Below are 20,855 nucleotides of genomic sequence, written 5' to 3' on the forward strand. Positions count from 1 at the left end.
CTAAAAAAAGTAACTTGCTGAAGGTCATAAAAGTAGAAAAGTTGGGACTCCTAAACTTAGATGGAACTCCAATGTCTATATTCTTTTCACAATGTCACACTCTATTTTAAATCCTATACTGTATGGACAAAAAATTTTATGAGATTGTTGGGAAATGTGATTCCTTCAGAATATTGCTTAATTCTCTACTCAAACTGAGAACCAATCTTATTTAATACGTCAAAGTAAAAACAAGTCAGTTTATTTATATCTTGCTTTAGTATTCATCAGAGACAGTTAACTATCTTAATTATTTAGTTTTAATACCCAAAGCATAAAGAGATCTGGGACTTTCCTAAACAACAAAAATCTGAGTTTCTGCTATATGATGGAATACTAGGCAGCTTATTAGCTAATTAGCCATGTTGTACAAGAAAATGTTCAGAACAGGAGTGCCTGGGTGGCTCAGTCATTAAGCGTCTGCCTTCAGAACAGGTCATGATCCCAGGGTCCTGGGATGGAGCCCTGCATCGGGCTCCCTGCTTCTCCCTCTCCCACTCCCCCTGCTTGTGTTCCCTCTCCCACTGTGTCTCTCTCTGTCAAGTAAGTAAACAAAAATCCTTAATTAAAAAAAAAATGTTCAGAACATAATTGCTAAGTTAAAAAAGCAGGCTACAAAGAAACATATGTACTAGGAGTAGTATAAGAGTATTCATCAATCGTTTAAGTAATTAATTTATCTTTAGAAGATTTCATTTATTTGTCAGAGAGAGGACAGAGCACAAGCAGGGGGAGCAGCAGGCAGAGGGAGAGGGAGAAGCAGGCTCCCCACTGAGCAAAGAGCCCGATGAAGGGCTAGATCCCAGGACCCTGGGATCATGACCTGAGCCAAAGGCAGACGCTTAACCGACTGAGCCACTCAGGCGCCCCTTAAAATTAATTTAAAGATTATAATATGCAAAGAAAGCACCAGAAAGATATACAACACACAATATATTGGGTGGTATCTCTGGATGATATACATCTCTTACTTTGTGGTAAGTCTTTATCTTCCTACAAGGAACAGACATTACTCGTATGATTAGAAACAGATAAGACATAAATCTGATAGGAAAATCATTTGCAACAAGTAAATGGAAAAGGACACAGAAAGAATTCAAAAAAAGAAAAAAAAGAAAATATAAATGAACCAATAAATATATGGGAAAAAAATCCAAGTTCTTAATAAATCAACGGGATGCTTATTTTGAACTATTAAATCAGAAGCTTAAAAACTATTAATATTCAATGCTGGCAAAGATGCAACAAAATGGACAGCATCCTTGGCTAAGATGCAATTTGGCCTAGTCTTTCTGGAGAGCAGTGTATTAAAATGTTATCAAGAGCCTTAAAAATGTTCACACTTTCTTCTAATTCGACTTCTGGGATTCTTCTGAAAATAATCTAAAAGGGGGCGCCTGGGTGGCTCAGTCGTTAAGCGTCTGCCTTCGGCTCAGGTCATGGTCCCAGGGTCCTGGGATCGAGTCCCACATCGGGCTCCCTGCTCCGCGGAGAGCCTGCTTCTCCCTCTCCCACTCCCCCTGCTTGTGTTCCCTTCTCTTGCTGTCTCTGTCAAATAAATAAAATCTTAAAAAAAAAAAAAAATCTAAAAAAGGTGAGGGGGCACAGAAAGGTGCTTCACACTTGAAATTTTCCAAACTGAAATTTCCACGTAAGAAATTTGAAATGTGAAACATTTTATATTAAATATAGAAGAAAATTATCTTAATTAAATGTCCAATAAAAGGGAATAGTTATAAACCATGGTATATCCATTAGACAGAATATAAGAGCTTTTAAAAACAATCCAGTATGTTAGGTTAAAAACATTAAGAACACAAATTTGAAAATAGAGTATGATCTGAACCATGAAAAAAAGACTAGAAGAAATCATGCCAAGTTATTTTTATAACTACATTAAAAAAAAAAAAACAACTAATATGAGAATCCAAAAAAAGTAGTATTTAACAACCAATGGCTGAACATTTCCATGTAGAGCTATGATTCCAAAGCCAGATAGAGTAACTACAAACCTGTGGTTACTGTGTAACAATTACACTTGTTTGCCGCCTCCGCCCCGAACTGCTACTGGCTGGCTGTTCTGAACAAATGCGCCTCCTCCACGAATTGCACTTGGATGAGTTGGAGAAGCTGCTGGATGTTGCCCGGGACGAATAGGTTTAGCTAATATGAAAAACAAGAACTGACTTTAGAATAAATCTTAACATATGACTGTAGTGACGGTTTAGGTCTCTTCCCTTTATTCACAACACTTCCCAAATGTGGTTTTTCTTTGCCGTTCTGTTCCTCAGAAAATTGCTCTCTTTTCTTTTTGGTTACATCCTTTTCACCAGGACCTATATAATCCCTAGCCTCTTAAAGACCTTATCCCTGTATGATTATTCTAAAGCATGTAATATTATCGCTGACAACTTATTTTAAGTCTCTCTTTAAGAATGCTCTCTATATAATGTCACCTTTTCCTGACCACTCTTGCATGCTTGTGTAATTCTCACTCATCTTATTGTCCTGTGAATCTAGCTATTCCTTAATTTGCTCTTCCTTCCCAACAATGCCACTCTTTGGTAAATCAGAAATAAAGACAGACAAATACCACATGACAACACATAATCAATCAATCATATTATGTTTTCAAGTAAATAAAAACAAACCAAGCAAAGTTTAAAAGGTTTTAAGGTGTTCTGCTAACCAATTTGTGCAGAATGTCCTCTTCTGGCCATATTCTTTGACCTGACTGCTTCCTTTATACGATCTACTTCTTGCTGATAGCGTTTGCGATCACGAGATGCATTTTCTTTGGCTTCTTTCAGTGCTGACTCCAAAGCTTTCACTCTTTCAGCTGTAGCTCTAAGTCGCTTTTCCAACTTAGGAAGTTCACAGCGAAGATCTGCATTATCACGTACCAACTAAAGGTACATAAATAAGGAGTTTAGCTTTAACGATGATTTGAGAAAATATGAGTATTTCATAATTTCTCTTAAAAAAATAAAACTACATTTTATATTAACACTTTTCATTTAGCTAATTTAACTTAGGCAGCAACATGCAAAGAATACATACATCCATGCATATCATCTATATATGTATTTCTCACAAAGATATAATTTTATTCAATTTCGGGGGGCCAAGGGGAAGATTATTCTGTCTCCCCACTAGGCAATAACAATAAGCTGCAACACAGTGTTAGGTCTCTTCGGTAAGGTACTAATCTGGTAAATACCATTTTAAGTGTTAAAATAAGTGTGGAAAGCAAAAAGGGCTAAAATTTCCTTTACTCTAGTACAAACATCACAGTTATACTAACAAAGATGTATAACAATTCAGTATGCTAAGAAACTTTAAAAATAATTAAATCACATATCAAGCCACAAAAAACCAAACAACAACAAAAAGGACCCACACAATAAGCACTATTTTTTAAAAAAATGAACTGCCTCATTATTTTATATATTTCACACCCTGGGGCATTAAATGACAAAAGACAAAAAAGAAAAAAAAAAGACAAAAAAGATTGTATTTTAACTGCATAGTCCTATCTACTGAAGGATTTAAAAATCATGAATAATAAATGAGAAAAACTGACAGACCTGAAATCCTAGAAAATAAATAATATCCATCTTCACTGGCCTCTTGATAACTCCCGATTAACTCCCCTAAAAATTGCTAGCGATTTATTTATATAATTGCTAGATAAAATAATGGAACAGCTCAGGGTATGAAAATTCCTTAGGCCTCTGAAATAGTCAAACACCACTCCTCAATTTTTTTTCTTATAATGTTGCAGCTACCATAAAATACATTCTTTATATACCTGTTTGTGCACTTTAGTCAGTTGTTCAAGATTATTTTCAAGAAAGGAGATCTTTTGCTTTTGAGCAGCACTGCCTCCAGTGTCATCAGAATCGATCTCAGCACTCTAAGAAAAGAAGGTCAAGGAATACTATGAAAACATTAAAAGTTAAAAAAAAAAAATCTAACCTTAAGTACACAAAAATTGTTATGACGATGTAAAATTACTTCACTTACAAATATAATTAAACATAGTGAGCACCATTTATATAAATACCCACCTCAGTATTATTTTATTACCTTTTTAACTCTGGTGGCCAGGTCCTGAACAAAAAGCTTCCGCAGGTTGTGTAAAGTCTGAAGTTCTTTTGCCTTGAATTAAGAACAGCAATGTTTTTGGAATTTGGTCTTTAAATATTTAGTATAACCAAGGGGAAACCCATTAAACATTCCACTATCTTATTTATTTTCAAGTTTTTCTTACCACTGTCTCTTCCAAGCCCTTCAAGTCTTGTCTTGCTTGTTCTCGTCTATCTTGCATGACTCTAAACAGCAGAATATACATATATTTTCAACTCATAAGTTATAGTTTTATTTTCAAATAAATTTTTGTATGCCATATAATCTCCAAAATCTACAGTTTGTTAGGAAAAAACCCTCCTACTATAGCAGTGGAAGAGATAAAATAAAATGTAGCAGAATTCAAAGAATAAGGAAGGAGTGGTTCTTATATTTTAGAATATGCCACATAGAACACACTACTATTTATCCAAAATAATTCTGATTAACTGGGAATTATAAATTATTGAAGACTAAAACATTTTATGTATTTTATATTAAAATTATTCTAAATAGACCTATGGTTGAGATTCGGCAGAGTTTATATAAAACCAACTCTGAAATGGTCCTGACATGTGACCATTCTAATAAGAGCAATTCCATTTATACATCATCTCTCATAAATTCAAGATGTGAAAAGTTATAATCATGAGTTTTCTACCTGCTAAGATTCTAGAAAACTGAGTACTGACTATACTCAGTATGTTAGGAAAAGTAAATGGTGAAAACTTCTGTTCAAAAGACAAGGCTGGATCAATAATGTTCTTTTATCCCAGATCAAATTTCACAAAAAGTCAGTTTTTGTGGCAGATCCTGAAATCTTCTAAATGACTTAATGACATTTAAGGTCTATTTTTATAATGAATAATATGGTGGCAGAGAAATAGCAAGCAGGTTAATACACAGAAATCTGAACCTACCATCAGTGAAGAATACAGGATCTTGCTTTCACTCAAGTACAAGATAATATATTGCAAATTTTAAGGTATATATTAAACTAACTCAGAAAGTTTAAGAAAAATACCCTTTAGTCTATACAAACTTAAAAATGTGTCCACTGGATAACCAAGAGCAATGCCTGCAATCCTCTTATTTATTTTTTTGTATTTTATTTGAGAGAGACACAGTGAGAGAGAAAGAGCACAAGCAGGGGCGCCAAGGTGGCTCAGTTATTAAGTGTCTGCCTTCAGCTCAGGTCACGATCCCAGGGTCCTGGGATCGAGCCCCACATTGGGCTCCCTGCTCGGCAGGAGGCCTGCTTCTCCCTCTCCCACTCCCCCTGCTTGTATTCCCTTACTCGCTGTGTTTCTCTCTGTCAAATAAATAAATAAAATCTTTAATTAAAAAAAAAAGAAAGAAGGAGCACAAGCAGGGGGAGTGGCAGGCAGAAGGAGAAGCAGGGAACCTGACACAGGGCATGATCCTGGGATCATGACCTAAGACGAAGGTAGACACTTAGCTGACTGAGCCACTCAGGCACCCCTAAGTTTTTATTTTTAAACTTGATTTAAAACATTTACTCACGTAAGTTCATGTAGTTTTCTGCTCTTTTCCTGATCTGTAGCTTTCAACTTCTCATGCTCTACTCTCAGACGTTCCTGCTCTAACATCATTTTCTGGTTTTGGCTGACAAAAGAAAAAAACATAACACAGTATCAATATCAAAAAAAACACAACACAATATCATTTTTCTGAATGGCACCATTAAAATTTTTTCAAATTCTTAAATTCTATAATTTCACTATTGAAATACTGAAGACCACCTGTTATCCTGTCCCCATAGTGGAAGAAAAGAAAGGAAGAGGACCTGGCTACTTTCAGTCATAAAATACTTTCCATATTTTGGTTTGAAACCATGAATCTCATGCTGTTTTTATCATTAAAGTATTAGCATTAAGACCCCCATATTAAAATTTGTCATCATTTTTTGTTACTCTCTTCTGGTTCCTACTCAAATCATGATTTAGTTGCAGACCTCCAATTTCTATAAATTCTAGGCTATGTATGCATATGGCTATGGAAATAGAGAAAATGTCTTCTAGAAAAACCAAGAATACAACTATTAAAATTTCTCGAATTAAAATAAAAACTTAAAAAAAACCCCAACCTTCTAAACCCCACAATTTCCAGAAGTTTTTCTCTGTTAAGAAATTTTTAGGGGCACCTGGGTGGCTCAGTCGTTAAGCGCCTGCCTTCAGCTCAGGTCATGATCCCAGCGTTCTGGGATCGAGCCCCGCATCGGGCTCCCCGCTCGGCAGGAAGCCTGCCTCTCCCCCCTCCACTCCCCCTGCTTGTGTTCCTCTCTCACTGTGTCTCTGTCAAATAAATAAATAAAATCTTAAAAATAAATAAATAAATAAATAAATAAATAAATTTTTAAAAAGGGGCGTCGCCCTGGGTGGCTCAGTTGGTTAAGCGACTGCTTTGGGCTCAGGTCATGATCCTGGAGTCCAGGATCGAGTCCCACATCGGGCTCCCTGCTCAGTGGCGAGTCTGCTTCTCCCTCGGACCTTACCCCCTCTCTCATGCTCTCTCTCTCTCTCAAATAAATAAAATCTTAAAAAAAAAATTTTTTTTTTTAAAAGAAGTTAATTTTTAAAACTTTTTTTTTTTAAAAGATTTTATTTATTTGAGAGAGAGAAAGAGGGAGAGTGAGAGGGAGAAGCAACTCCACACTGAGCAGGGAGCCCAACATGGGGCTCAATCCCAGGGCCCCGAGATCGTGACCTGAGCCGAAGGCAGACGCTCAACCAACTGAGCCACCCAGGTGCCCAATTTTTAAAAATTTCAGCTAGAACTTAGAAGTTACGCTTGTAAGTGAAAAGATTCTTTACATTCAAGTCAAAATGATAATTTCAATGAAAAATTCAGATTTCTAAAAGGATATATTGTCCATCAGTAATCTATTATATCCTCTTGCTAGTCAATCTTTCTGAGTTAGTTTCTAATATCTCAAAGGGAAAGAAAGTATACTTACTCTTGAAGATCAGTGATGAGTTTTTCTTTTGCCTCAACTTCATCTCTCAAACTACTAATCTGTTTTTGATGTGTTTCTCTGTGGCTTTGGATCTGCTGTTCAACCGCTTGCTAAAGTTATTGGGGGGGAAAGGATTTAAATCAGATTAATCAAGATTAAGAATAATGGATTAAAGTCATTAGAATGCAATGTTACATCAAACTTGCCTTAACTTCATTTGCAGTCTGAACCTTATTTAAGTGCTCCTTTTCCATCTCATGTACTTTCTCTGTTTGGGTAGAGAGAGAAAACAGGAGAAGAAATAAGCCTTAAAGTTCTTCCTATAAACCAAGGAGCAAATAGGTTTTATGAAGGATCTGTTGCTTAGCAGTACTTGACTTTAAATTATCTAAATGCTACATAGTAAATCTTGCTCTCCTACCTCAGAACATGTTTACTAATAATATAGTTACATCCTTTGTGTCGATATTATGGTTTCCTTTATTTTCTTTGCCTAATCCTGGAACAGATGGGTTAGGCCATGGTAGGGACTGAGATAGCTTTCTACATCCCCTATGTTAAGATTCACACACACACACACACACACACACACACACACACACACCCTCATAATTTTGTGGGAAATTCCTAAATTGGCCCCTTCCATATTCAAACACAATTTCAAAAACAGGTTTCAAAACCATTTTAAAATATATTATTTGTTTATATTCTAAGTTATCCCTATTCCTACCATTCTCTATCAGTGTGAATATAAGTTTACTACAATTATACTAAAGAAAGAATTAATATAGGTAGAACTCATAAAAAATCAAAAGCTAATACCTTGTGCTCGAAGCTGGACTAGTTCTTCACTGAGGGAATCAACAGATTCTTCTAGCTGTCTTTTCTTTTGCTCCACATTTTGAAGGTATTCAGTCAATGATTTGATTTTGGCTTCATGCTTTTGGGAAAAATAAACTGATATGAAGTGCAAAAAAATATCATGCACATTTTGTTAAGGATAATTTGAAAGTTAGCAAGTCTTCTCTATATGTCTAAGCATATAATATTACAATGATAAAGAATTTAATTAATGAAACAGTTCCCTACACAGCTTATAACACTGGCAAACTAAGGCACTGAAGGCCGAACTATGAGATACTCTTACTAGTATCTCCACCTAACAATATTCTCTTTCCCTACTTCTACAACTCCTATCTTGGTGAATGGTCTCATCCATTCAGTTGCCAAAGCCAGAAAGCTGGTTCTGCAATTGTCTACCGTAGAATTCTTCTAGAGCTTTCAATAGCCAAATCAGTCACATCTTTCTAGTAAATTTCTATGTATAACATATACATATCAGTAAATATAATCCAGTTAAATTCACTCATATCATACTGCAGTGAACCTAGAAAAAACTAATTGAATTAACCTTTTTATTGTTACCCCAAAAAACCCCAAAGAAGATCGTTTTCCTTAAAATTTTTACAATCAATGAAATGTATACATGGCTATTCAAAAAATGAAGAAACTGTTCTGTAATACCTACTTGAGAGATACGAAGCTGGCATGCTGCTAACTCCTTTTCATTTTCTTCCATTTTTTTGTTGCTCTCAGTTTGTGTGCTTTCTAACTGTTTGCAGCGTTTTACCATTGTTTTTACTTCTGACTTCATTTTGCTAATGTAGAGCCTTGCAACAGTGAACTCTTCATCTATCATGCCAGTTCCCTCAGGTTGCTGTAAAAAAAAAAAAATTAAATAAAAAATTAAAAACAAAAATGTCCAGTTTGTGGTTACCCAATTAGACTCCAAAATCTTTTAACAAAATAAGTATTACCTGATATTCATAAAAAGTATGGAGTTTTTCTTTATTAAATATTATTCTTAATAAAGGGCAAGTAGAACTTAGCTTAATTTTTGCCTTCCTTATTTTCTAAAACTTAGTGTTAATACATGCTTACAAAGGAAAACAACAAATGCAACCTAAAAACAAACTGATGACATCTGCCTCTTTCAGTTTTTAGATTTCCTCTTCATTGCTAATCATATGTAAGCCCAGTTTAAAACTAAACAAATGATATTTAGGGGAGAGAAAGGATGACTTCTAAGCTCGACAAAGAAGAACTGTGGTGACTGTACATTCCTTAAGTTTCATTACAAAATTCAAGCACAGTATTCATTGTCAAAATTAAGTGGAGCTTGAGAAGGAAGAAATAAGACTGTCTTTGCTTGCTGAGGATATGATTATTTAAAAAACAAAAACAAAACAAAACAAAAAACCTCCTAAAACTAATAAGCCATTATAGTTAACACGGCAAAATACAAGATTAACATATGAAAGTCACATTCCTATACCAGCTATGAACAAGGGAAGGTGAAACTAAAAACACAGTGGCATAGACATAAGAATGAAAAAAGAAATACTTAGGCATAAATGTTAATACAATAAGTATAAAATCAGTATGACAAAAGAAATCAATGAAGAACTAAATAAATGGGAGATATTCCATATTCACGGATAGAAAAACTCAGATGTCAGTTCTTCCCAGCTTGATCTACGGATTTAACATAATCTTAATCAAAATCCCTGCAAGTTTATTTTATGGTATCAACAAACAGACTCTAAAGTTTAAATGGAAAGGCAAAAAAACCTTGAATAGCCAAACACTACTAAAGAACAACAAAGTCAGAGGACTGACTGACTACTAAACTTCAAGACTTAATTATAAAGCTACAGTAATCAAGATGGTGTGGTACTGGCAAAAGAACAGACAGTAACTGGAACAGAATAGAGCCCAGGAACAGACACACACAAATATAGTCATCTGATCTCTGACAAAGGGGCAAAGGCAATTCAATGGACAAAGGACAGTTTTTTTCATAAGCTGTAATAGAAAAACTATCCATCCACACGTAAAATAATGAAGCTTGACAGACCTTATTTTACCTTGCAGAAAAAAGAAAAATTAACTCCAAGTGGATCATAGACCTAAATGTAAATATAAAACCAAAAACCTCCAAAACACAGGAGAAAATCTAGGTGACTTTGGGTTTGGAGATGGGTTTTAGACACAATGCCAAAAACGCTATCCTGAAAGAAAAAATTTGTGAACTGCGCTTTATTAAAATTAAAAACTTCTGCTCTGTAAAAGACACTGTTAAGAGAATGAAAAGATAGCTACAGACTGGGAGGAATATTTGCAAAACACTTATCTGTAAAGGACTGCTACCTAAATCATAGAGATCTCTTTAAAACTCAAGATAAGAAAACAAACAATCCCATTGCATTGAGATAACGCTATATATCTCAAACCAAAAAACTGATGACATCAAATCTTGTGAGGATGTGAAGTAACAAGAACTCTCATTCATTGCTGGTTGGAATACAAAATGCTATAGCCACCTTGGGGGTTTCTTACAAAGCTAACGCTTAACATATGATCTAGCAATCATGCTCCTAGGTATTTTTACCCAACTGAATTGGAAAGTTTTGTCCACAGGAAAATTCGCACATGAATGTTTACAGTGGCTTTATGTGCAACTGCCAAAGACTGTAAGTAACCAAGATGGCCCTTGATAGATGAATGGATAAAGTGGTACACATATACAGTGGAATATTTGGTGATAAAAGAAATGAGCTATCAAGCCATGAAATGACTTAAATGCATGTTGCTAAGAAAATTAAGCCAGTGTGAAAAGGACAAATACTGTACGATTCCAACTATATGGTATTTTGGAAAAAGCAAAACTATACAGATAGTGAAAAGATCACTGGCTGTTGTTCAGGGGAGAGGGATTAATAGGGTAAAAAGCACAAGGGATTTGTAAGGGATGTGACTGTTCTACATATATAACTATACTGTAATGGTGGTTCTGTATCATGCATTTGTCAAAATCCATTAACTGTACAACACAAAGAGTGAACCATAATGTAAAAAACACTAAAGTTAATAAAGCTCAAGCAGTGCTTAATGATGATGTTAAGAGGAAAATTATATACAAATGACAAAAATATTGAGAATCCATAGATTCTTTTTTAAAAAGAACCTATCTGCAAGGCTGACTTGTTTTCAAAATGCTATAATGGTATAGTGAAGAAAACAGTCTAGGAGTCAAGGACCCTTTATTATATCACTGGTTCTACCACTGAACATAAGCCCTTTCTACTCTTTTCTCTTTACCACTTTTTCACTTAAATTAAGACTTAGCTGAACATAAAATGGAAAGACTTTTCTAAAAAGAAGCTGCAAATCTACAAGGCAAATTTTGAACACCTCTCTAGTGTTTACTGGTATGAAGTAAATTTACTTTTCCATCCCAAAAGATTCCCACATAGCTCTATCATCTCACATGAGTTCACCCTCAACAGGATACAGAATGTTCAGACGGAACATTCTGAAGAGAGAAGAGAGTGAAGAGAGAGTAAGTCACCCAGTATTTAACATTTTTCTTTTGTCTCAACGGCATGAGCCAACATTAAGAAATTTTTAATTGTCTCCTCAACACAAAGCAGCTTTGAATAACAACTGACAGAAGGAATGTGTGCTCCATATTGAAAACTTTGTTAAACTGGGCTTCTTATTCTTAGTAGGCTGTCACTATAAACCCTAGTGTTAAGTTTATTCTCTTTGTTACATAATTAAGCTTTAATCAAGAAGAAAAAGTCCAAACAAATACCTACTGCAACATACAAATCTTTCATATTATGTACATGTGCTTGCAGTTAACAGTCTTAGTTTGCTTTTTTGGTCTAAGTTTTAAAATTTACCAGGTCACTAATCTTTTCTTCTTATCATATGCCTAGTGCCAACATAACCAATGTTAGTATCCTAAAAAAGATTAGAAAAGAAAAAAAGGTATAGTTGAAATAGGTACTGCAAAATTTTGATTACTAGTAACTGAAATTCACGATATTATTCTCTCTACTGTTGTATGTCTGAAATTTTTCATAATAAAACTTCAAAAAAATTAGTAGTGTTCATCTTTTATCTTTTCAAACATTTAAAGCAACCTCAGGCCAATTCATTTAGGAGTTTACTCTCTGAGCTAATCTTCACTGCTGCCCCAGTTACATACTTTCATGTACAGTAATTTATTAATAATCTCTAAATGCAAAATCTTTACACGGTAGAGAAAAGAACCAAACATGGGATCCAAATAAATGATACTTACTGAAATTGCCTTTTGAGCACCTCTTACTCTTTTCCTCTTTCCTCACCTATTTAAAATGAAGCTAATACCATCTACTACACGTTGCTGTTGTGAATGAGATAATGGGTATGTAAAGAACTTTGCAGTAGTAAACAGAAGTAGTTGTCTACTGACAATTATACTTAGTATTTGATTATTATACTTACCTTTACGTCATTATTTCCTACAGCAATTCCTATTTCTGCAAGGTCTTTTAGTAAAGATGCCATCATCTCAGCTGCTCGTTTTTTCTGGTGGTTGGTCATTTCCTTAAGTTTCTGAAGTTCAGCATCTATACTTGCTAAAGTTGCCTAAAAGAACCCAAAACAAAAGACTCAGTTAAATCTATTAAATGAAAGATTACTTCAAATACTGACAGGTATTTCACTTCAGCCAGGACTCACAAAAGCATTATTTTCTACTTTCAGTTTTCTGAACTAGCTGATCTACTGAGTTCTGGGAGAACTCCCAGTTCAAACTTAGAAAATATTTTAGACCTAACAGACTCTGTAAAGTAGCCATATTATGCTCTATGAAGAGCGGTAGTTTGTACCATTTTTTTTTTTTTTAAGATTTTATTTATTTATTTGACAGAGCAGGAGAGCACAGGCAGGGGGAGGGGCAGAAGCAGGCTCCCTGCTTGCCCAACAAGGGGCTCCATCCCAGGACCCCCGGATCACAACCCCGAGCCGAAGGCAGCTGCCCAACAAACCAAGCCACCCAGATGTCCCCTCATGTCACTAATTTTTGAGACTGGGTTATGTTTTCTGCCCAGAAGTGAGTAACTTTCAAAATAATTAGGTTGAATTTTCTTTTATTACCACAGTATGGCTTATCTTTGGAAACAGAGTCTGGGCAAAATAATGTTAGACTAGAACTGAATTTTCTAGATGGTTTGTGTGTTTCCTTTACCTACTTTCTATATAGTCATTGGAAATAGTCCACCTGATAATTACTGCTACTTTGATACTATAAGCAATTATCTAGGAAACAGTGATGAAGTAGCATTACTGAGTTTAATTAAGTTTAAAATAATAGCTGGTTTACCAGCAACAAAGTCACCACAATTTTGAAAAGCCCAACCCAATCTGGCCACATTAAAACTAATCATTATACCACAGGTCAGATACTGACCAAAAGTCTGTAAATTGCATTAAAAATTGCAGTTGCTTTTAGTAAAGATGCCATCATTTCAGTTTGTTGTTTCTTCTGGTCATTTCCCTACGTTCCTGAGTATCAGTAGTGCCTTCACCCAGTTTAATCTGAAATACGAGGTGCTACCTTTCAAGTCTCATAAGGTATCATGCTTTAATGTCTAAATCACTATCAGGTATTTTCTCTAACAATTTTCTCTAACAACTGAATAGCAATATTGTACACATTTATAAAAAGATGCAGAACACTATAAGGTTTCTAACTTCTATTAGCAATGTAGTGCTGACAGATTCAGTTTCATAACTGGGACACAGACACAACTGTCGTAATGACTGAAACTGGTGACTGAAGACCAACTGACAGCTTACGGAGTTGTAAGACACTCCTATTGTTCTTCCAAACAGTAATTAGGTTTGCTAATAATGCAACTCATAAGAGTTATAAAAGCACCTTGATCTCCATGCTATTAAACTGTAACTTTGGAGATTAATAGGGGAAAATGAATTTCTCATCAGGGGCATGAAACTCAAAAAAAAAAAAAAAAAAGAAAGAAACCTTTAAAAATAGTATTGACTGCTTTCCTTTAGGTAGGTGAACATGGACAGGGAATAAGTAGTGAACACTGACCCCGAGTCCAACTCTAGATGCAGTTTCTGGACAAGAAGTTGGTATTGACAGTAATAAAACGTTAATAAGAGAGCTCATCCATGGGCGCCTGGGTGGCTCAGTCATTAAGCGTCTGCCTTCAGCTCAGATCATGATCCCAGGGTCCTGGGATCGAGCCCCACATCAGGCTCCCTGCTCAGCGGGAAGCCTGCTCTTCCCTCTCCAGCTCCCCCTGCTTATGTTCCCTCTCTCGCTGTGTCTGTCAAATAATAAATAAAATCTTAAAAAAAAAAAAAAAAGAGAGCACTCATCCATGATAATGCTGCAAGTACAGCAGTTGCAATCACAGTTATATACTACCTTTGGCATCACTCTAGGAGGGTGGCAAATCCTGTTTATAGCAATGATAACAAATAAAGATCCTTATCTATTGCAGAATCACAAGGAAGAGCCTTCTACATTGTGTTAGGTAGGCTCTAATCCAGGGGCTGGGAATGTAAAAGTAAACAAAACCCAAGTTATATGAGGTTGTATAGCCTTCTCTTATTTTTATGTGTACATTTCTTATTTACAGTTTGAACAACCATTTAATAACATTATTGCGCAACTAGAAGTTAAACTTATTTTCCCTTTAACATTAGAGTATTAGGAATAGCAAAAAGTCTTCAAATGGCATTTTAATTACCTTTTAACAGACCTTCAGGAACTAAAAGATAACCCTCTTCCTTCACCTGTAAGGTTTTATATAAAGGACAAAGTGAAGTTGAGGCTTAGAATTACTTATGAATGGGGGCGTCTGGGTGGCTCAGTCATTAAGCATCTGCCTTCAGCTCAGGTCATGATCCCAGGGTCCTGGGATCGACCCCCCACATCGGGCTCCCTGCTCAGCGGGAAGCCTGCTACTTCCTCTCCCATTCCCCCTGCTTGTGTTCCTGCTCTCACTATCTCTGTCAAATAAATAAAATCTTAAAAAAAAAAAAGAATTCCTTATGAATAGATACTCTCAGTATTGAGCTTACCAGAAAGAAGTTACTTAATTTCAATTAAGAAAACTTGTACTAAAATATTAAGAAAACAGAATTATATCCTACCGATTTCTGATTTAGTTCATCACTAAGCAATTCATATTCCTTAGTTTTATCTTCAACTTCCTGAGACTTCTGATCATAATTGACAGCAAGTTCCTCTAAGGCTTGCAAAACTTCTTTTACTTCTTCCTTAGAGGCATCATTTTCTGCTTGCAGGCGATTCAGTTCAGCTTGCATATTATCTTGATCCCTTCTGGTAGATGCCAAAAGCTACATGAAAGAGTGAAAGTATACAGGTTTTTACAAGGTATACAGATTTAAAAAATCTATTTGCTAAACTCAAAGGGAATAAAACGTGGATGCTATTAACTGTGTGAACATTTATTCATTCAACAGGTTTATTGACTACTATATGCAGGCACTGTGCTAGACACTGGGAGACAGCAAGAAAATAAAAAAGACTTTGAGGAATCTAGAAGAAGAAACAAAGGTACATAAATAGATGCAATACAAGATGGAATGTTAATTAAGAGCCATAAAGGAGGGACAGGACATGACAGAGTGCTTAGTAGTATTTAAAACAAGAAGGTATTTCTGTAGGTTATTCATGAAGAAGGTGGCTAGAATTGGCCAATTTTAGTCATGTGCAAATTAATGTAATAGAAAGAAAAGGCATACTAGCTTCATGAATAATGAGCATAGAAAAAAAAGTTAGTAGATGTTTAGAAGACATGCTTAAAGGTTTAGATTTTCTTTGGTTAAAAAGAAAAGGGGTGGCACCTGACTTATGCCTCAGGAAAACTTAGTATCAACATATAAAATTTGAACTGTAGAGAAGCCAAGAGACTACTCAAGAGAATACTGCAATCATTTAGGGTCAGTGGCTTTTACATAGGGAAGGGCATCTGGAAATTTGCAGGAGTATTTCTAATGGAGCAGAATGCAAATGGCACTTAGAAGTAGGGGCCACGCATGCTAAATGTCCTATAACACACAGCACAGAATATTATAATGAAGAATTGTGTAAATGTTACTAGTGACCCTTTTGAGGAAACATGCTATAATTGAAATACAAAGGTGATGTGACCAGGACTAAGGTGATTGATGGTGGCTATCTCTTCTTTACTGAAGCTGTATAATCTTTTGCCCCCATCTCCAAAACAAACCTTAAATGGAGTACCACTTTTTAATTATCCCCCTGCTCTGCCAGATAAGATAAACTGAGGGTCCAAACTAGGTGACAATCTACTAGAGAAGAGAAACCTGAAAGAACTAAGATGAAAGTAAAGAAGGCAAAAATGAACAGGTTTGATGAAATAGACATGGTGAGAAGAGTAAAAAATGTTTCATTCACTGACATTCTCATTCCCACAGTGAGTCATACCTTAAATTATACAATTATTAAAGACAGATCCAAGCAATTCAGAGATCCATTATTTTCTTTCTTAAATCATCCCTTTAAACCTGTATCTGTGTGTTTAAGTGAACGAGTGACAATAAAACATTGTGTTTTTAATATTTCTTCCTTCACTTACATGTGGAAATACTCTTCATTAAGGGGAGGGACAGTCTAAAGTTATCCCAGCCCAGTGTAGTAAGTCTTTCTCAAGAATTAGTAAGACATGGTTTGGGAAGAATAAGGAGATAAAACAGCACTCTACTTCAAGCAAGGAAAGTAGAAGACAGTTTAAAAAGTCCAGTAGAAGTATATTAAAGAATAAATACTGAAAAAAGCTTTCTCTCCCCTCCAGTTAGATAGAACTCAAACTGAAAAAAGAAAGACCTTAAGAGGAAGTCAATCTTTGCTTCAATCCATATGATGTATCACATCCACAGTGAAGCACAAGCATATTAAAAAAATTTGTAAATGTACTCCAGTATATTCTGAGCTCTGTAGGTTCATCTTTTATGTTTAAATAATAGTGACAAACTATAAAGCTTTTCTGAAAGCAGTATGTAAGGTATTCAACTTACCTCTTCTTGATCCAACATTTGTGTCTTCAGTTTCTCTACCAATTGGCTCTGTTGATTAATTTCCTCATCCTAGAATTTTAAAGGAATTAGTTAACAAAGTAGTTCACAACCTGATTGTTTGCTAACACAAATTCTAAGATTACTATTCCCCCCGACCAAAATATTTCAAAACTGTTTCTCTAAATTCAACATAGCTTATTTCAGTTTCCTAGAAAAATGCTGAGATGGAATTTCTTTCAATTAATAACAGTAACATCACACAATTAAAAAGTCCATGTTTATAAAAGCTATTAATAGTTTAAATGCAAAAAATAATAAACATTTAACTCTATTATTGAAAATAATGGCCATATAGCTACTCCAAACCTGCCGTATCTGCTTAATACATATAAAACATCACCTAAAACCAAAACCAGAACTATTTACTTCTAGTCTCTTTACTGTTCTTGTTTTCCCCATCCTATCAGGTTCATAATTTATTTTTCACACTACTGACTGACACGATCAAAGCAGGAAAACACTATTTCCACTTTATTTTATTCCCTCTCTAATCTCTTGCATCACCTTTATTATCGAGTCCTTAGATCCCTGATTCTAAGAAATCATTTCATTAAGGCTCTCCAATGACCCAATGCCCAATTTCCTTTCAAAAATTCTTTTAAAAAAGAAAAATACAGCGCCTGGGTGGCTCAGTTGGTTAAGCAACTGCCTTCGGCTCAGGTTGTGATTCTGGAGTCCCGGGATCAAGTCCCATATCGGGCTCCCTGCTCAGCGGGGAGTCTACTTCTCCCTCTGACTCTCCCGTATCTCATGCTCTCTCTCTCTCCCATTCTCTCTCTGATAAATAAAAATCTTAAAAAAAAAAAAAAAATTTGTGTCATAGTTTCTGCACAGAAACAGAAATTGTGATTTTGTATTTTTTATTAATATAGATGATCCTTGAACAATATGAGGGTTAGGGATGCTGACCACCCACCCCCCCAACAGAGTTAAAGATCCACATATAACTTCTGACTTCCCAAAAACTTAACTATAGCTAGCCTGCTGTTGAATGGAAGGCTTACCAATAAACAGACAATACATACATATTTTTTGTTAATGTATTGTATACGGTATTTTTATAATACAGTAAGCTAGAGGAAAAAAATGTTATTAAAATCGTAAGGAAAATATATTTATATTATTGTACTGTATTTGTTATAAAAATCCACATCTAAGTGGACCCATGCAGTTTAAACCAGTGTTATTTGAGGGTCAACTTTACAATGATTTTCAAAAGGTTAACAGAAACCAAGGAAGATGTATATAGGTCCCCTGGACGTGTAACATTAAAATTAAAAATAAAAATATCTATGTCATAAATTCTAAAACAAAATGGAACATGAACAATACCTACCTTGTCATCAAGCTGTTTGTACAATTTAGCAATTTCTTCTTCACACTTTCTTCTTTCAGCATCAGTAAAGTTTCCAGTAACTCCAATCGTAGCTGCTGGTTTATCATTGGTAATAGTAATATCCTTATCTACTGCGAAAGCTTCCAAGTTGGCTTTCTCTTTGTCAAACTGTTCATCAATAGGCACTGTCTCTCCTAAAATAAGACAACAGCATAGTTAATAAACATCCACCTGTCTAAAATGAATTATAATTTTATTCAATTTCAGTTGTTCTCACCAATTTTCTTATCTACTCAGTCTGAGATTTGAGAAGCTGCAATTACTTTTGACTCACCCCCATCTTCTTTTTTTAAGATTTTATTTATTTATTTGACAGAGACACAGCAAGAGAGGGAACACAATCAGGGGGAGTGGGAGAGAGAGAAGCAGGCTTACAGCTGAGCAGGGAGCCCGATGTGGGGCTCGATCCCAGGACTCTGGGACCATGACCTGAGCCGAAGGCAGACGCTTAACGACTGAGCCACCCAGGCGCCCCTCACCCCCATCTTCTAAATCCAGTCACCAAATCTTGTAAATTTTATTGCTTCCACCCTACTGTAGGAACCTTGCCATCTGTGACTTCTATAGCTTCTAGATGGCCTCTGTGCCTCTATTTATTATTCCAGGTAAAATCAGAATTTAAAAGATTTTATTCATTTTTAATTGATGATCCCTAATGCTTAAAAAGTAAAAATGGATATGGTTTGTTATTTTTATGTTCATATCAGTCTCAAATTTATAAAATAGTTTTACTTTCGTATTCAACAAACTCAAAATGACATATTCATAAAGTATTACCATTACGCCATCGGTTGAGTTCATTTTCAAGCCACTGAATGGTGTTCCGCAGGGTCTTATTTTTTTCCTTTTCTCTTTCATATTTCTTTTTCCACTGTTCTGCAGTTAACTCTACATTTACACAAACTGTGTTCTTAATTGTTTTGGCCCTAAGAGAAGTAATTACAGGGAAAAAAAAACGTAACTAGAATTATTTTCAACTGATATATATAGATATTATATATATATAATTTTTAGTTAAGCAATTTGACTATTCTTGTTCAATTATCTTTATGACTAAATACAAAGAGCCATAATTACTATAGTGCTAAATAAATTTGCATCAGTCCCCAAATTTGTGAATAGCTTAAAAAAAAACAACAACAACAACCTGATGAGGATAAAAAACAAGGGCCCGTATTTTCCCAATTCATTTGCAAGGATAAATTAATTTAAAAAAATTACTGTTGAAGGTCAAAGATAAAATCATCACTACCGATTTTCCTAGGTTAAGCAATTCATATTTGGGTATCTCATTATTTGAACCTGTCATATATGTCAACAGGCTAATATAGAATTATATTTGTCAAGTTTTTCTTAATTATCTGATTTAAATGCTTATTTTCTTTAATGCTAAGTTGAAGCTTCTCATATAAATCTGACTGAAGTTAAGATTTGACTTTGATATGTACTAAAACTTAATTCAAATTCAAGCAGCTTTAAAAACGGACCGTGCTTGTATTATCTCTCAATTAAAACGTTGTGTCTAGCATATTAACAATATGCACTGATTTGAATAATATCTACCTATATTTTCCTAGACTTAATAAACAAAAGACCTATCTGTCATTTAGACTTTGTATTTTCTTAACAACAAACCTTTGACCAAACAGGAGTGTAGATTTTGTTTCAGATTCATTGTACGATGATGGAGAGCAGCAGATTACAATAGTGGTTCTACAGTTGCCACCTAATGAGTCTTGAAGGATTCTTGTCATTTTACTATCTCGATATGGAACATATGTCTACGAACAAAAAAAAATAGAAGACCAATGGGTTTCTACGGCATAAAATTTGTTATAGAAATATGTTACACTTTACGTAAGCTACAAAGGGATTTTGGTTATTCTGATTAATATTAAGATGGGAACTAAAATCTACATACTGATATTATAAGACAACTAATTTACACATACTGAGTCAAACACACCAAATCTTTCAAACATCCATGCATATACATACATTGATATTTAAGTAACTCCCTGTAAGGTAACAATAGGGAAAGAGAAGACATGTATACTTACACTTCCCTCAGCCAAAGCAGAAATGACATTGCCAAGAGCAGAAAGTGACTTGTTGATGTTCTTAGCTTCATCCAGCACAGCACCTTCAGCTCCAGTTTTACTAACCTATACATAAGATTTCAAAAGAATGAAACAAAATCGTAGGTTTCTTTGAATTTTCTAAAAAGTTCAGAGGTCATCCATAGCCAGCAAACAACAAAATGAAAAGCTTCACGATTTTATTTGCCAATTATTTATTCTAAGCTATCACTATTTCTTGAGT

The 20,855-nt window shown here is 35.0% G+C and overlaps 1 protein-coding gene across 2 annotated transcripts in view; it reads right to left on the reverse strand.

Moving 5' to 3' along the window:
* KIF5B (kinesin family member 5B) overlaps nucleotides 1–20,855 on the reverse strand; it is a 47,609-nt gene that overhangs the window by 4,650 nt on the left and 22,104 nt on the right. For both annotated transcript variants that reach the window (XM_045874254.1, XM_045874255.3), the window contains 17 exons: nucleotides 20,594–20,698; nucleotides 20,169–20,314; nucleotides 19,311–19,459; nucleotides 18,474–18,667; nucleotides 17,078–17,146; nucleotides 15,167–15,373; nucleotides 12,482–12,625; nucleotides 8,673–8,861; nucleotides 7,967–8,084; nucleotides 7,351–7,412; nucleotides 7,145–7,254; nucleotides 5,692–5,793; nucleotides 4,313–4,373; nucleotides 4,129–4,200; nucleotides 3,851–3,955; nucleotides 2,729–2,945; nucleotides 2,052–2,202 (listed from right to left, as the gene is read on the reverse strand). In XM_045874254.1, coding sequence (XP_045730210.1) covers nucleotides 2,072–2,202; nucleotides 2,729–2,945; nucleotides 3,851–3,955; nucleotides 4,129–4,200; nucleotides 4,313–4,373; nucleotides 5,692–5,793; nucleotides 7,145–7,254; nucleotides 7,351–7,412; nucleotides 7,967–8,084; nucleotides 8,673–8,861; nucleotides 12,482–12,625; nucleotides 15,167–15,373; nucleotides 17,078–17,146; nucleotides 18,474–18,667; nucleotides 19,311–19,459; nucleotides 20,169–20,314; nucleotides 20,594–20,698 — 2,181 coding nt within the window. In that variant the 3' untranslated portion in view covers nucleotides 2,052–2,071. The remainder of the gene's footprint in view (nucleotides 1–2,051; nucleotides 2,203–2,728; nucleotides 2,946–3,850; nucleotides 3,956–4,128; nucleotides 4,201–4,312; nucleotides 4,374–5,691; nucleotides 5,794–7,144; nucleotides 7,255–7,350; nucleotides 7,413–7,966; nucleotides 8,085–8,672; nucleotides 8,862–12,481; nucleotides 12,626–15,166; nucleotides 15,374–17,077; nucleotides 17,147–18,473; nucleotides 18,668–19,310; nucleotides 19,460–20,168; nucleotides 20,315–20,593; nucleotides 20,699–20,855) is intronic.

This window comes from Mirounga angustirostris, unplaced genomic scaffold, assembly GCF_029215605.1.
Source record: "Mirounga angustirostris isolate CCGP_5_RB_7025 unplaced genomic scaffold, mMirAng1.0.hap1 SCAF_5, whole genome shotgun sequence".
NCBI classification, from domain to species: domain Eukaryota; kingdom Metazoa; phylum Chordata; class Mammalia; order Carnivora; family Phocidae; genus Mirounga; species Mirounga angustirostris.